Source organism: Oncorhynchus gorbuscha, linkage group LG12 (genome assembly GCF_021184085.1).
Source record: "Oncorhynchus gorbuscha isolate QuinsamMale2020 ecotype Even-year linkage group LG12, OgorEven_v1.0, whole genome shotgun sequence".
Classification (NCBI taxonomy): Eukaryota; Metazoa; Chordata; class Actinopteri; order Salmoniformes; family Salmonidae; genus Oncorhynchus; species Oncorhynchus gorbuscha.
Window position 1 is genome coordinate 30041647 of NC_060184.1, and position 16776 is coordinate 30058422.

Genomic DNA, 16776 nt, shown 5'->3' on the forward strand with positions numbered 1-16776 from the left:
TAATGGATTATAAAGTGTAAAGTGTAAAGATGTAAAGTGTTACCAGATCATTGAGTAAAGAAGTAATTGCATGTCAGATTCCATACCACTCTATTGTGGTTGGGTTTGATTCATTCCAACCATCTTCGTTCAGGAGTTGGACACCCCGGAGTCTTGTGTAGACCCAGAAGACACTAATTCTGGTTTAATATCTGAGAAGATCCAACCAACACCTGAAAAAACAGACCGAGCACCTGCAGACACCCTGTCATTACCGGCTCAGTGGAAACCCATCTCCAAGACCACTATATCAGAAAACAAGCCGACAGAATCAGTCAGTAAAGACATTAACAAGGAGACTTTGTCAGTAACCGAGAAGTCTGAATTAGTAACCAAGGCAACTGTCTCATTACCTGAAACTAGTTCAGTGACCATGGAGACTGGACCAGCATCTGTAAAAAGTGTCTTGGCAACCAAAGAAACTGGAGAAGTACCTGTGAAGATTGGATCAGTAACCAAAGAGATACAATCAGTACCTGAGACTACTTCTGTAACAAAGATGACTGGGTCAGTAACAAAGATGACTGGGTCAGTAACCAAGATGACTGGGTCAGTAACCAAGGAAATTGAGACAGTTGCCAATGGTCAGTTGCCAAATACACCCAGCGACCCCCAGGAAGACCTGGTAAGAGTACCATACCCGTGCACCACATATGTACACACACTCACACACACAATTACCTGCCCGCACGTTTTACGTTTATTTTTCATAGGATGGGAGATGGGACCTCCTTCACACTCGACTGTCTGAGAAACTCAACACCTTGAGGAATATTCAGGAGGAGGATCTACATGCGGTCAGTTCACACTGTCACACCTCCCTGATTCAAGTACTCATCAGACCTGGGTCAAAATTTAGCAGAGGTACAGGATTTTAAGGGCGGCTGTCCTTAAGCCATTATATTGTGTTGATGGTGCTCTCCATGTGGTTGTGTAGGCTACAGGGTCAAGGGCAGAGGGGACCGGCAGTGGCTTTGGTGGTCTGAGAGAGATAGAGGTGTGTGCTGCAAGCCTTAGACAACTCAGACACAGAGCAAGTGGCCTTTCCTCTGCCAATTCAAAGGAAGGCGGCTATCCCATGTTGGATAGAGAGCTCTACACAGCTCTGTGTGGAGTGGAGCATTCTCTGGAAACACTCACTGGCCTGTTGCCCAGTCCCTCTATTACCACAGTGGAGGACAGTCAACTAAGATTGCTACAGATAGAGGTACAGTACCTACAAACTGCTGATTTACATTTATAGATCTCTGGAAATAGGTAGCATATATTGCACACTGGCGGTGACATTTTCGTGGTGCAAAAGAGCACCGATCTGTGATTGAACTTTTTTTCAACAATGTGAGAAATAAGGAGGTGATTATTCATATTATTACGTTGATGTATAAATAGTTGCCGCCTAATAACACACATTGTTGAACAAGTAAACTTTGCCAGATGAAAAATTGTGCCAGGTTTAATCTGTGCTCTTTTGCAGTATGGAAATGTCACCCTGGGGTTTTTTAATCACTCACTATCAAATTAGCTAAACTGCAATAACAATATTTTCCGATGACAAAATCTCTGAAAAACTGTGTGTGTGTGTGTGTGTGTGTGTGTGTGTGTGTGTGTGTGTGTGTGTGTGTGTGTGTGTGTGTGTGTGTGTGTGTGTGTGTGTGTGCGTGTGCGTGCGTGCGCGCGTGTGTGTGTGTGTGTGCGTGCGTGCATACCTGTGTGTCTATGTGCCTCACAGTGCCTCTCAGTGGAGCTGCCAGCCTTGAGTGAGGAGCTGAACCATTTAAGGTCAGGCATCAACCCAGACCAGTTGTCTGAAGCACCAAAGACCACAGCCCAGTGTGTGACCTGTCTTCAGGATTGTTTTCAAACAGCCCAGTCAGCCCTCACCTCCTCACTGAGCCGGCTACACACAGAACTGGGCCACAATCAGGTCAGTGGCTCCACACAAACCACCTCACAACATCTTCACAATAACATCACAACCAACCCACAACCACTTTGCAATCACCTAAGGTTTGGGATACGGTTCGAACAGAAAAAACTTGAGAGTTAAGTATAGGAATTCATTCGGAGTGGTTAAGGTAAGGTAAGGTCTGGGTTAAAACAGAACAATTAAAAATGAGTGCCTAGCAATGGGATTGAACCTGCGATGCACCGAGCTGTAGTTCATGGTTTAAGCCCTTCTTCAATCCCCATCCACAACACCCTAGCAAGCCAGGGTGCTAGATTGTAATAGGCACTTGTGTTGCCCCTTGTGGACAGTATTAAAATTGCATGCATACATCCTGGACAAATGTCTAATACCGCAGTGGAACTGGTGTGACCTGGCTGCCCTACAAGCACATTATTATCGAGACTTACAGGATCAATTAGGATTAAGTGCTTTGCTCAAGGGCACGTTGAAAGATTTTTCAGCTAGTCGGCTTAGGGATTCAAACCAGCTATCTTTCAGTTACTGGCCCAACTCTAACCGCTGGTTTACCTGCCACCCAGCACTTCTTAATCTCCTCACAAACCATCTCACAACCACAGCCATTAGCTAGAACAGATATCGTTGTGTTCTTTACGATATGCAACGAGCTCTCGTGCCTTACTGCTTAACCAGGACTTGTCAATGTCTGTCTCTTTTCACTGTGCGCTGCATGCAGGCAGGGACGGAGCAACAGGAGAGCCACGTGTGCATGTATGATGATTTTGAACGTGGACAGAGTGACCCATTCACACACATCAAGGATGTCCCCATGCTGGAGGTACAACATTTAGTTTGTTAATCATAGGGCTAGTGAATGTTTGTGTGAGTTTGTGTGTGTGTGTGTGCCCCTTTGTCAGTATATTCCCACGTAATCCCGTCTTTTACTCTAGATGTCTACTGTAGGTCAGTAACGATGGTGTGTCTCTGCAGTATGTCGTTGGTCGGTGTCCCGAGGATGCAGTGGAGCTGCAGCGGGTGTCCCAGGCCCTGCTGCAGGGTTTGGCCAGTCTGGTGGAGCTAGGCAGAGAGCGTCTGGCAGACAGTCAGGACCACCCACCGCACAGCCGCACCCAGCTGCAGACTCTGCTCAGCAGGCACAAGGTAAGCATATGCTGGGGAAAAGAGAGTGTTATGTCAAGTCATTTTATGCACATTCGACTTGGCATGGGAGCTGATGGAAAGGAAGAACAACTGTAGAGGACAGTGTCTTCCCACTCGGAAAGCAGTTGAATCCAAGTTTAAATGAACGTTTGGGATCATCTCCATGTAAACCTCTGACCAATTGCCATGTGATTTTGTCAATTTAGAAACTGGGTTTCAATTGATTATTTTGTGTCTGTCTGTCTGTGTGTGTCTGTCTGTGTGTGTCTGTCTGTGTGTGTCTGTCTGTGTGTGTCTGTGTTTGGCACTGGCTGAACAGAAATTGTACCGGGTTATGGAATCCCAGCTGGCATTGGTTCAGCGGCTGTTCCAGTGTGAGCCACAGGGGGGGCTGGTTGGTCAGGAGGATGAACAGGTCCGGCTGGAGCAACAGGTCACCACTCTGCAGCAACATGCTCTGGAGCAGGGAGCCACCATGCACAGAAGGCTGCAGGTACACGCACACACATGAAAGACCCACATAAGTAAACACATACACACATACACTCACACTGTGTATGCGTGTGTGTGTGTAGGTCTGGACACAGTGGGAGGAGGGCTGTGTTCAGCTGGGCCGGCAGCTGGAGGAGCTGGAAGCCCTCATCCCCTGCGAGGATCTGGTGGAGGAAGAAGAGGGGCTACTACAGGAAAGACTGGACACCTGTCAGGTATCTAAACCTCCCTCCCTCTCCTGCTCCTCTTCTCTCTACTACTCTTCCTTCCTTCCTTATCTTGCTCTCTTTGTGTCTGTCTCTCTGCTCTCTTTGTGTCTGTCTCTGCTATCTTTGACTGGCTCTCTGCTCTCTTTGTGTCTGACTCTCTGCTCTCTTTGTGTCTGTCTCTGCTATCTTTGACTGGCTCTCTGCTCTCTTTGTGTCTGACTCTCTGCTCTCTTTGTGTCTGTCTCTGCTATCTTTGACTGACTCTCTGCTCTCTTTGTGTCTGACTCTCTGCTCTCTTTGTGTCTGTCTCTCTGCTCTCTTTGTGTCTGTCTCTGCTATCTTTGACTGGCTCTCTGCTCTCTTTGTGTCTGACTCTCTGCATGCTCTTTTCTGTCTTCTTTTTCTCATTGCATTGACCATCTCAGTATTTCTTGACGTCCCTATCATCTCCTCATCCCTCTCTCGTTCACTGTCCCATATCTCCTTCTGTCCACCCCCTTTCTTCTCCTCACATACCCAATTGAACAACATTTGCCCACTAAGAATTAGTTTGCACTACGTTACCAGTGTAGCCCTTATTCTTAATTTGTATCACTGGAAGATACTGTATATCATGAGCATAAGTCTTAAGCAACAGGTGTCTTGTGTCCACATGAGCGATGCATCCTTCGTGTACTGGGATGAAACCACCTGTTGTCTAATTCCAGTAACCAACAACAATGTAGGACGTGCCACAGACTGACTCCCAAATGGCACCCTATTCCCCTCATAGGACTCTTGTCAAAAGCAGTCCACTATGTAGGGAATAGGGGGCCAATCGGGACACAGCCATATAGAGAGAGCTGGATGTAAACCAGGCCCTTCAGTGAATGACGGATTCATGGGCACCTGGCACAAGAAAGATGGAGAGAAAGAGAGATGGAAAGATAGAAGGAGAGAGAGAGGTGGACAGAGAGTAATGGGTGAAAAAAAGGAGAGTTATTTGTTGTGGCATCGCTTCATTCCAAAATCAAATTACTTGGAGGAATACGGATGGCCATTATCGGAGAGTAGAACACGGTGTTCCATTTCGGATTCCCTCCCCATAACTAGCTGACTTCCCCCCTCCCTTTTACAATTACAGAATCCTATTTCTCATCTCTCGGACGGACCGACTTGAGTGGAATGTGTGTGTGTGTGCACATGTGTGTGTGTAGGGGTAGAGTACACATGCTTCTTTTCATCAAATCTCCTTAATAGATTTATGCCTTGCCCTATCTGGCCATAATAACTGAATGAGATGCTGTTTACGATCAAAATGGTCCCCTATTCCCTGTATAGTGCATTACTTTTAAACAAGCCCATAGGGCTCAAGTCAAAAGTAGTGAACTATGTAGGGAATAGGAGGCCATTTGGGACTCATAGGCACTGGTGTGGGGGTGGGCATGGGTTCAGGTGAGGATTCGGGTGGTGATGATTACATTCTCACTCTCTATGCATTTCTTTTGCTCCTTTTGCCTTGTTCCCTATCGCACTTCTTTCTTCTTTTTTTTGCATTTTCCCCTTTTCACGTTTCTCTCCCCATTATCCCTCTCATTATTTCTCTCTTTCTGTAACCCTTGCAAACATCCCCTTCCTCCTCCTCCTTCTGTCTCCTCTCACTTTCATTCTCTGTTCCTGTCTTCCCCTCCTCTCCCTTTTCCTCTCCCCTCCTCTCCCTTTTCCTTCCCCTCCTCTCCCTTTTCCTTCCCCTCCTCTCCCTTTTCCTTCCCCTCCTCTCCCTTTTCTGTTCCCGCTTCATTCTCTTTTCCTCTCCCCACATCCCACAATAATTATTTGATTCCTACATTTCTTTTCATCCCCCTTTCTTCTGGCCCTACCTCTTATTTTTTCTCTCTTATTCAAAACACATTCCCTTCTCAATTTTTATTCTTTCACATTTTCAACCTATCCCACCCCTATTCACCCCCTTCTCTCTCTCTCTCCTTCCCCTTTTCCCCCCCATTAGCGAGTGCTGGCCCTGTTGGAGGAGTGCAGGCCTGCCCTGGGCTCGGTCCTGAACCAGGGGAAGGCTCTGCAGGCCTGGGGATGCAGTACCGGGGTCGGCGGCACAGGAGGCGTACTGGAGCTGCGTTGGCGGGCTGTCCGCAGCAAGGCAGAGCAGGAGAGCCAACGCAGCCGCGACATAAGGGACAACTGGACCAGGTGGGCGCACACAGACAGGGTTTTCGGAAAATGGACAGGGACATACACACAACATAGCTGTGGGAACATGTACAGTGCCTTCAGAAAGTATTCACACCCCTTGACTTTTTCCAAATGTTGTTGTGTTACAGCCTGAATTAAAAATGGATTCAATTGAGATTTTGGGTCATTAGCCGACACACAATATCCCATAATGTCAAAGTGAAATTGTTTTTAGAAATGTTTACAAATTAATAAAAAATTAAAAGCTGAAAAGTCTTCAGTTAAAATGTACTTAACAATTATAAGTTGCATGGACTCTGTGTGCAATAATAGTGTTTAACATGACTGTATATGACTACCCCATCTCTGTACCCAACACATACAGTCGTGGCCAAAAGTTTTGAGAATGACACAAATATTAATTTTCAAAATGTTTACTGCTTCATTGTCTTTAGATATTTTTGTCAGATGTTACTATGGAATACTGAAATACAATTACAAGCATTTCATAAGTGTCAAAGGCTTTTATTGACAATTACATGAAGTTGATGCAAAGTGTCAATATTTGCAGTGTTGACCCTTCTTTTTCAAGACCTCTGCAATCCGCCCTGGCATGCTGTCAATTAACTTCTGGGCCACATCCTGACTGATGGCAGCCCATTCTTGCATAATCAATGCTTGGAGTTTGTCAGAATTTGTGGGTTTTTGTTTGTCCATTCGCCTCCTGAGGATTGACCACAAGTTCTCAATGGGATTAAGGTCTGGGGAATTTCCTGGCCATGGACCCAAAATATCGATGTTTTGTTCCCCGAGCCACTTAGTTATCACTTTTGCCTTATGGCAAGGTGCTCCATCATGCTGGAAAAGGCATTGTTCGTCACCAAACTGTTCCTGAATGGTTGGGAGAAGTTGCTCTCAGAGGATGTGTTGGTACCATTTCTTTATTCATGGCTGTGTTCTTAGGCAAAATTGTGAGTGAGCCCACTCCCTTGGCTGAGAAGCAACCCCACACATGAATGGTCTCAGGATGCTTTACTGTTGTCATGACACAGGACTGATGGTAGCACTCACCTTGTCTTCTCCGGACAAGCTTTTTTCCGGATGCCCCAAACAATCGGAAAGGGGATTCATCAGAGAAAATGACTTTACCCCCAGTCCTTAGCAGTCCAATCCCTGTACCTTTTGCAGAATATCAGTCTGTCCCTCATGTTTTTCCTGGAGAGAAGTGGCTTCTTTCCTGCCCTTCTTGACACCAGGCCATCCTCCAAAAGTCTTTGCCTCACAGTGCGTGCAGATGCACTCACACCTGCCTGCTGACATTCCTGAGCAAGCTCTGTACTGATGGTGGCCCGATCCCGCAGCTGAATCAACTTTAGGAGACTGTCCTGGCGCTTGCAGGACTTTCTTGGGCGCCCTGAATCCTTCTTCACAACAATTGAACAGCTCTCCTTGAAGTTCTTGATGATCCGATAAATGGTTGAATTAGGTGCAATCCTTGCCTGTGAAGCCCTTTTTGTGCAAAGCAATGATAACGTCATGTGTTTCCTTGCAGGTAACCATGATTGACAGAGAAAGAACAATGATTCCAAGCACCACCCTCCTTATGAAGCTTCCAGTCTGTTATTCGAACTGAATCAGCATGACAGAGTGATCTCAAGCCTTATCCTTGTCAACACTCACACCTGTGTTAACAAGAGAATCACTGACATGATGTCAGCTGGTTCTTTTGTGGCAAGGCTGAAATGCAGTGGAAATGTTTTTTATGCGATTCAGTTCATTTGCATGGCAAAGAGGGACTTTGCACTTAATTGCAATTCTTCTTTTCACTTTTCATAACATTCTGGAGTATATGCAAATTGCCATCATACAAACTGAAGCAGCAGACTTTGTGAAAATTAGTATTTGTGTCATTCTCAAAACTTTTGGCCACGACTGTACACTTTTCTGTAAGGTCCCTCAGTCGAGCATTGAATTTCAAGCACATATTCAACCACAAGGACCAGGGAGGTTTTCCTATGGTTCGCAAAGAATTGGTAGATGGGTAAAAAAAAGCAGACATTGAATATCACTTTGAACATGGTACAGTTATTAATTACACATTGAGAGGTGTATCAATACACCCACTCACTACAAAGATACAGGTGTCCTTCCTAAATCAGTTGCCAGAGAGGAAGGAAACCGCTCAGGGATTTCACAATGAGGCCAATGGTGAGTTGAATGGCTGTGATAGGAGAAAACTGAGGATGGATCAACAATATTGTAGATACTCCACAATATTAACCTTATATGACAGAGAGTAAAGAAGGAAACCTGTACAGAAGAAAAATATTCCAAAACAATCCTAGAGGATAAACTGGTTCAGTCTGCTTTCCAACAGACACTGGGAGACAAATTAACCTGTCAGTCGGACAATAACCAATGCCAAATATACACTGCAGTTTATTACCAAGGCGACATTGAATGTTCCTGAGTGGCCTAGTTACAGTTTTGACTGAAATAAGCTTGAAAATCTTTGGCAAGACTTGAGAATGACTGTTTAGCAATGATCAACAGCCAACTTGACAGATTTTTAAAAGCTTCATGGGAAAATATTGTACAATCCAGGTGTATTTGGTATTTTATTAGGTTCCCCATTAGCTGTTGCAAAAGCAGCAGCTACTCTTCCTGGGGTCCACACAACATGAAACATAATACAGAACATCAATAGAACAGCTCAAGGACAGAACTACATACTTTTAAAAAAGGCACACGTAGCCTAGATATCAAGCATACACACAACTATCAAGGTCAAATAGGGGAGAGGCGTTGTGCCGTGAGGTGTTACTTTATCTGTTTTTTTAAACCAGGTTTATTTGAGAAATATGAGATGGAAGGAAGTTCCATGCAATAAGGGCTCTATATACTGTACACTTTCTTGAATTTGTTCTGGATTTGGGGACTGTGAAAAGACGCCCGGTGGCATGCCTGGTGGGATACGTATGTTTCTTTTGTAAAGAAGTGATGCAGTCAGTCTCTCCTAAACTCTTAGCCAAGAGAGATTGGCATGCATATTATTTATATCTACCCTCTACAGGTTGTAGTGTAGTAGAACCAATTAAGAGCAAAACGTGCCGCTCTGTCCTGGGCCAGTTGCAGCTTAACTAGGTCTTTCCTTGCAGCACTCGTCCACACGACTGGACAATAATCAAGATTAGACTAAACTAGAGCCTGCAGAACTTGTTTTTTGGAGTGTGGTGTCAAAAAAGCAGAGCATCTCTTTATTACGACCAAACCTCTCCCCATTTTTACAACCATTGAATCTATATGTTTTGACCATGACACTTTACAATATAAGGTAACGCCAAGTAATTTAGTCTCCTCAACTTGTTCAACAGCCACACCATTCATTACCAGATTCAGCTGAGGTCTAGAAGTTAAGGAATGATTAGTACCAAATACAATGCTCTTAGTTCCACAGATGGTTAGGACCAGTTTATTACTTGCCACCCATTCCAAAACAGACTGCAACTCTTTAAGGGTTTCAGTGACTTCATTAGCTGTGGTTTGCTAATGTGTATATAGTTGAATCATCAGCATACATGGACACACATGCTTTGTTTAATGCCAGTGGCAGGTCATTGATAAAAATAGAAAAGAGTAGAGGGCCTAGACAGCTGCCATACGGTACACCACATTTTACATATTTGACATTAGAGAAGCTTCCATTAAATAAAACCCTTTGACTTCTATTAGATAGATGGCTCTGAATCCACAACATGGAAGAAGTTGAAAAGCCATAACACATACGTTTTTTCAACAACAGGTTATGGTAAATAATATCAAAGGCTGCACTGCACAGTACAGCTCCCACTATCTTATTGTCAATTTCTTTCAACCAATCATCAGTCATTTGTGTCAGTATAGTACATGTTGAGTGCCCTTCTCTGTAAGCATGCTAAAAGTCTGTTGTTAATTTGTTTACAGAGAAATAGCATTCTATTTGGTCAAACATAATTTTTTCCAACAGTTTGCTACGAGCTGGCAGCAAGCTTATAGGTCTGCTGTTAGAACCAGTAAAGACCGCTTTACCACTCTTGGTTAGCGTAATTACTTTGGCTTCCCTCCAGACCTGAGGTAAAGAATATAGAGTCAGCTACCATCCTTTTTTAAAAAATTTTACCTTTATTTTACTAGGCACGTCAGTTAAGAACAAATTCTTATTTTCAATGACGGCCTAGGAACAGTGGGTTAACTGCCTGTTCAGGGGCAGAACGACAGATTTTGTACCTTGTCAGCTCTGGGATTTGAACTTGTGACCTTTCGATTACTAGTCCAATGCTCTAACCACTAGGCTACCCTGCCACCCCATCCTCAGTAGCTTTCCATCGAAGTTGTCAATTCAAATTGTCATTATTGATCGATAACCATTTTTCCACCTCTCCCACACTAACTTTACAAAATTCAAACTTGCAATGCTTTTCTTTCACTATTCATTTTTTTTATGCATGAATACATTTGCTCACTGTTCATTGTTGGCATTTCTTGCCTAAGTTTGTCCACTTTGCCAATGAAATAATCATTAAAATAATTGGCAACATAAAATGGTTTTGTGATAAATAAGCCATCTGACTCGATGAAAGATGGAGTTGAATTTGTCTTTCTGCCCATAATTTAATTTAAAGTACCCAAGTTTTTTTCATTCATTTCATCATTCATTATATCATTGACCTTGGCTTCATAATACAGTTTCATCTCTTTTTGTTGAGTTTAGTCACATAATTTTTTTGCAGTAGGTCAGCCCGTCAGATGTGCAGCCAGACTTATTAGCCACTCCTTTTGCCCCATCTCTTTCAACCATTCAGTTTTTCAATTCCTCATCAATCCACGGAGCCTCAACAATTCTAACAGTCAGCTTCTTAACAGGTGCATCTTTATCAATAATTGGAAGAGGCAATTTCATAAATGCATTAAGTGCAGCGTCTGGATGCTCCTCATTAATCACATCAGACCAACAAGTATTTTTAACATCGTCCACATAAGAGTCAGAGCAAAATCTTTTGTATGATCTCTTATACACTATTTTAGACCCAGCTGTTGGAACTTTGGCTTTCCTGGATATTGACGCTATATTGTGATCACTGCATCCAATGGGTAGAGATACAGCTTTAGAACAAAGTTCTACAGTATTAGTAAAAATGTGATTGATACATGTGGATGATCTTGTTCCTGTAGTGTTTGATTAATGACCTGAACCAGATTACAGGCACTGGTTACAGTGAGAAGTTTCCTCTGAGTGGACAGCTTGATGAAAACCAGTCAATATTCAGGTCCCCAAGAAAGTAGACCTCTCTGTTTACATCACATACACTATGAAGCATTTCACACATATTATTTAGATACTGACTGTTTGCACTTGGCCTATATCAACACCCCAAAAGAATAGGCTTTAGATGTGTCAAGTGAACCTGCAACCACAACACTTCAATAACACTTGACATAAGATCTTCTCCAAGCATTACAGGGATATGGCTCTGAATATATACAGCAACCAAATAAGCATTTCTGTATCGTGTATAGATGTTATATATTTGTATTGCTACTGCTGTATCATCAAATGAATTATCTAAGTGAGTCTCAGAAATGGCGAATATATGAATGTTATCTGATGTTTGCAAGTTATTGATTTCATTAACCTTATTTCGAAGGCTACATGTATTAATATGGGCTATTTTCAGCCCTTTTCTGGATAGCTTATCAGAGATTGACATAATACTGAAAAGAGCAAACAAAGCAAGAGAAAAGAATATACATTCAGCAGTCCATTAATAAATTGGGGTGTGTGTGTGATGCGGTGTGCAAACCTCTTGTAGACTTCCCCAGAAAGACGCACCGCTGTAAGTGCTGCCAAAGGTAATTCTAACATGTATTGACTCGGGGTTGAATACTTATCTAATGAAGATATATTAGTGATTTATTTTCCATTCATTAAAACAAAAGGAGTATTTTGTGTAGATATTTGACAAAAACTGACAATTCTATCCATTTGAATCCCACTTTGTAACACAACAAAATGGGGAGAAAGTCAAGGGTGTGTGATTACTTTCTGAAGGCACTATAAATGTGGACTGCTTTGCTTAAGGACACATCGAACGATGTTTGAACCCTGTTTTCTCTCTTGTAGGTTCCACAACGACTCTGTTTCGCTCACTGGATGGATGGGCAGTGTTAAAGAACGCCTGAAGACATGGAGAAGTCTGCCCGACGCCACACCTCAAAACGAGGAGCTCACCCGTACTTACCTCATCCAGCTACTGGTAAAATTGTTAGGGAAAAAACTTTAGATGACATGATTTGTACTTCAACGTAGTAAATAATCGGAATTCATGTTACATGACTGACAGTGTCACCCAGACCGTACCGGAAATGTAAACACAGAAAAACAACTTTTATTGTATAACACATTTAATTGTAACATGTTAAAAATGCAGTCCATCTGTATTTTCTTTCACAACACCTGAAAGCTAGTTTGGAGTGAGTTTTTGGTTCCTAAATACATTACAAATGTGTTGGAAACATCAAGTCAGTTCACATGCCATGGGAAATGTTAGAATTGCAAACTGAATGTGTGAATTTTGTTTGAAATTTCCGGTATGGGAGCTGTTCGATTTGACGTTTGGTTCTTTGATAGGAGTTGTCAGTGGAGCTGGAAACCAGGTCCGCTGAAAAGGCCTCTGTGCTCAGGGCAGGCACATTGCTACTGCAGCTGAAGGAGGCTGATGCACCGGGGCTGCGCAGACAGCTAGCACAGCTGGAGCAAACTTGGACCGAAGTCACGTCTGCACTTCCCATAGCCCAGGAGAGTCTGCACCAGGTGGGGATATGATTGGTTGGTTTATTGGTTGATTGTTTGGTTGTGCTCTTGATGAGCATCTGAGTAGAAGAATCAGGTGTCTTGTAGTAGAACCAGGCTGTAGTGTAGTAGAACCAGCTTGTAATGTAGTAGAACCAGCTTGTAATGTAGTAGAACCCGCTTGTAGTGTAGTAGAACCAGGTTGTAGTGTAGTAGAACCAGGTTGTAGTGTAGTAGAACCAGGTTGTAGTGTAGTAGAACCAGGTTGTAGTGTAGTAGAACCAGGTTGTAGTGTAGTAGAACCAGGTTGTAGTGTAGTAGAACCAGGCTGTAGTATAAGCAGCTGAGTAGTAGAACTAGGCTATAGTGTCGTAGAACCAGGCTTTAGTGTAGTAGAACCAGGTTGTATTGTACTAGAACCAGGCTGTAGTAGAAGCAGTTGAGTAGTAGAACCAGGCTGTAGTATAGTAGAACCAGGCTGTAGTATAGTACAACCAGGCTCTAGTATAGTAGAACCAGGCTGTAGTGTAGTAGAACCAGGTTCTAGTATAGTAGAACCAGGCTGTAGTGTAATAGACCCAGGCTGTAGTGCCCCCTCAACACTGCGATGCAGTGCCTTAGACTCCTGTGCCACTTGGGAGGCCCAAGATAACTTAAACATATTTTAGGGGGTAAAATATTTCACAATATTTTTTTCTTCACACATTTAAAAAAAATATCTTCCCACATACCCCATGGGGACTGCCGTCGTACCCGTACCCCTGGTTGGGAAACAATGCTCTACGTAACCAGCGCGGAAAGGAAAGAGCTGGGAAACCAAGCGTGATGGAAAAGAGAGGAGTGAAAAGGAAAGGAGACCAAGCCTCGCTGGGCTATTGAGACACACCCATTATCTTTCAAATAATCTCCTAACAACACACACAGATGGGATGAACAAAGAGAAGAGGCAAAGACTAGTTTTTCCATTTGGCCCCTCGTCTATCACCACTGAATCCGAGCAGGTTCTCAGAACAAACGGCCGATCGTTGTGCCAAAATGAACAGTGAGGGTGCATCTAAAATGGCACCCTGTTCCCTATTTAGTGCACTACTTTTGAGCTGGTAGTGCACTATATAAGGAATATTGTGTCGTTTGGGATTCACACTGTGAACTCTTTCATGTACAATATGACCTGTTGTGGGTTCACTGACTTGATGAAGATAGGGGAGAGGAGGAGATGAAAGAAGAAGCTTATCTTCAGACAACGGGGATTGCACGTCATTGGCACTGGCTCCCACAGTGCATGCATCACCGGAGCATCAAAACCCATTACCTATACTCGCACACAAACACACACAGAACATGCACAGAGACAGACACGCAGTCACGCACACACACAGACATGCACACACACTGGCATTGCCCCCTCTCCTCCCCCTTGCAGCTGTGGTCTCAGTGAAGGCCAGTTCACTGAAGGCCAGTTCACAGCGCTACATACAACGACTCTCTTTCTTTCTTTTTAACTCTCCTTTTTCCCCCCTGTGTTTTGTCAAATGAAGGATATAAGTCAGCTACTGGGAAACTCCACGATAAGAGCAGAAATGGATAGTTTGTCTGTGGTCAAATTCACAGCTTTAGGATATTCTAAAACGGCATACAAATATGGTATATTTACACTGGTATGCCTTTCTAAAGCAATGCTCTACATTATATTGTTGACTATACAGTGCATTCAGAAAGTATTCATACCCCTTGACTTATACCACTTTTTGCTGTGTTACAGCCTGAATTCAAAATGGATCAAATATATATTTTTTTCTCACTCATCAACATACCACATAATGACACAGTGAAAATGAAATACAGAAATATTGAGTATTCACACCCATGAGTCAATACATGTTAGAATGTGGGTCCTTCTGTAGCTCAGTTGGTAGAGCATGGTGCTTGTAACGCCAGGGTAGTGGGTTTGATTCCCGGGACCACCCATACGTAGAATGTATGCACACATGACTGTAAGTCGCTTTGGATAAAAGCGTCCGCTAAATGGCATATATTTTATTTATATAGAATCACCTTTGGCAGCAATTACAGTCTTTCTGGGTAAGTCTCTAAGAGCTTTGCACACGTGGATTGTACAATATTTGCACCAAATAATTCAAGCTCTGTTAAGTTGGTTGTTGATCATTGCTAGACAGCCATTTTTAAGTCTTGCCAAAGATGTTCAAGCTGATTTAAGTAAAAAACTGTAACTAGGTCACTCAGGAACATTCAATGTCATCTTCGTAAGCAACTCCAGTATATATTTGGCCTTGTGTTTTAGCTTATTGTCGTGTTGAAAGGTGAATTTGTCTCCCAGTGTCTGTTGGAAAGCACACTGAACCATGTTTTCCGATAGTATTTTGCCTGTGGTTAGCTCTATTCCATTTATTAATATTATTATTATTTTAAACTCCCTAGTCCTTGCCAATGACAAGCATACCCATGACATGATGCAGCCAGCACTATGCTTAATTTATTGTGTTGGATTTTCTCCAAACATAATGCTTTGTATTCAGGACATAAAGTTAATTTCTTTGCCACATTTTTTGCAGTTTTACTTTAGTACCTTATTGCAAACAGGATGCATGTTTTGGAATATGTTTTACTCTGTACAGGCTTCCTTTTTTTCCACTCACTGTCATTTATGTTAGTATTATGGAGTAACTATAATGTTGTTGATCCATCCTCAGTTTTCTCCTATCACAGCCATTCAACTCTGCAACTGTTTTAAAGTCACCATTGGCCTTATGGTGAAATCCTTGAGCGCGTTTATTCCTCTCCGACAACTGAGTTAGGAAGGACGCCTATATCTTTGTAGTGACTGGGTATATTAATACACCATCCAAAGTGTAATTGATAACTTCACCATACTCAAATGGATATTCAAACCTTCCTGGTCTTTGTGGTTGAATCTGTGTTTGAAATCCACTGCTCAGCCTAGGTACCTTACAATTATCTGTATGTGTGGGGTACAGAGATGTAGTAGTCATTCAAAAATCATGTAAACACTATTAATGCAACTTATTCTATGACTTGTAAGTACATTTTTACTCCTGAACTTATTTAGGCTTGCCATAACAAAGGGGCTGAATACTTATTGACTCAAGACATTTCAGCTTTTCATTGTTTATTCATTTGTAAAAAATTCCACTTTGACAGTATTTTGTCTTGTGTGAAAGCCAGTGACACAACATCTTAATTTAATCCAGGCTGTAACACAACAAAATGTGGAAAAAATAAAGGGGTGTGAAAACACTCTGAAGATACTGTACTGTATATACAGCATATGCCATTATATACACACATACACTATAGAGTTCCTTCATCACTTTATAACCACTTTTGAATGCTGGAGTTTTGATGTCCCTTATCTGTCCTTCTGTGTTCCTCAGCTCCTGCTGGAGAAGTGGCCACCATGCCAGGTATTGACAGGCCTGGAGGCGTGGGTGAAGGACAAAGAAGCCAGGCTGGAAGATCAGGGACAGGCCACCATCAAGGCCTGCCATGACGCAGATCAGCTCAGACACATAATCCAATACTACCAGGTACATTAACACACACCCACGAACACACACACACACACACAGAAATGTATTGAGAATCACAGGACTAGTTCCACATTATTATATATTTTTTTGTACATGATTGTCATTGCACAATAGAGTAATATGGATAAATAAATGCTGTTATTTACAAAGTTATCATAGTAAACATGCCTACTATAGTACATACCGCAGTATACTATGGTAAACTATAGTACGTACTATAGTACACTATGGTAAAATGTTTTATGGGACAGTCTATTGCAATGGAGTACACAATTCTATAGTAAGTGCAATTACTGTTTTTCTCAATCGCATACAAGCGTTTTTTATGGAACAATGTTGTCGAACAATGTTGTCGATTTTCAGAGAGTCCACAAGACACAGAACTGTGGCCTTTTGCAAAACACT

The 16776-nt window shown here is 42.6% G+C and overlaps 1 protein-coding gene across 7 annotated transcripts in view; it reads left to right on the top strand.

The window, feature by feature from the left end:
- The window catches only part of LOC123990855 (nesprin-2-like), a 253676-nt gene that overhangs the window by 148983 nt on the left and 87917 nt on the right, over positions 1 to 16776 (top strand). For 6 of the 7 annotated variants that reach the window (XM_046291782.1, XM_046291785.1, XM_046291783.1 and 3 more), the window contains 12 exons: positions 134 to 664; positions 753 to 836; positions 977 to 1246; positions 1769 to 1963; positions 2682 to 2783; positions 2936 to 3106; positions 3426 to 3599; positions 3682 to 3813; positions 5795 to 5991; positions 12134 to 12266; positions 12641 to 12823; positions 16216 to 16368. In XM_046291782.1, coding sequence (XP_046147738.1) covers positions 134 to 664; positions 753 to 836; positions 977 to 1246; positions 1769 to 1963; positions 2682 to 2783; positions 2936 to 3106; positions 3426 to 3599; positions 3682 to 3813; positions 5795 to 5991; positions 12134 to 12266; positions 12641 to 12823; positions 16216 to 16368 — 2325 coding nt within the window. The remainder of the gene's footprint in view (positions 1 to 133; positions 665 to 752; positions 837 to 976; positions 1247 to 1768; positions 1964 to 2681; positions 2784 to 2935; positions 3107 to 3425; positions 3600 to 3681; positions 3814 to 5794; positions 5992 to 12133; positions 12267 to 12640; positions 12824 to 16215; positions 16369 to 16776) is intronic. The other variant, XM_046291788.1, reaches the window with a different exon arrangement.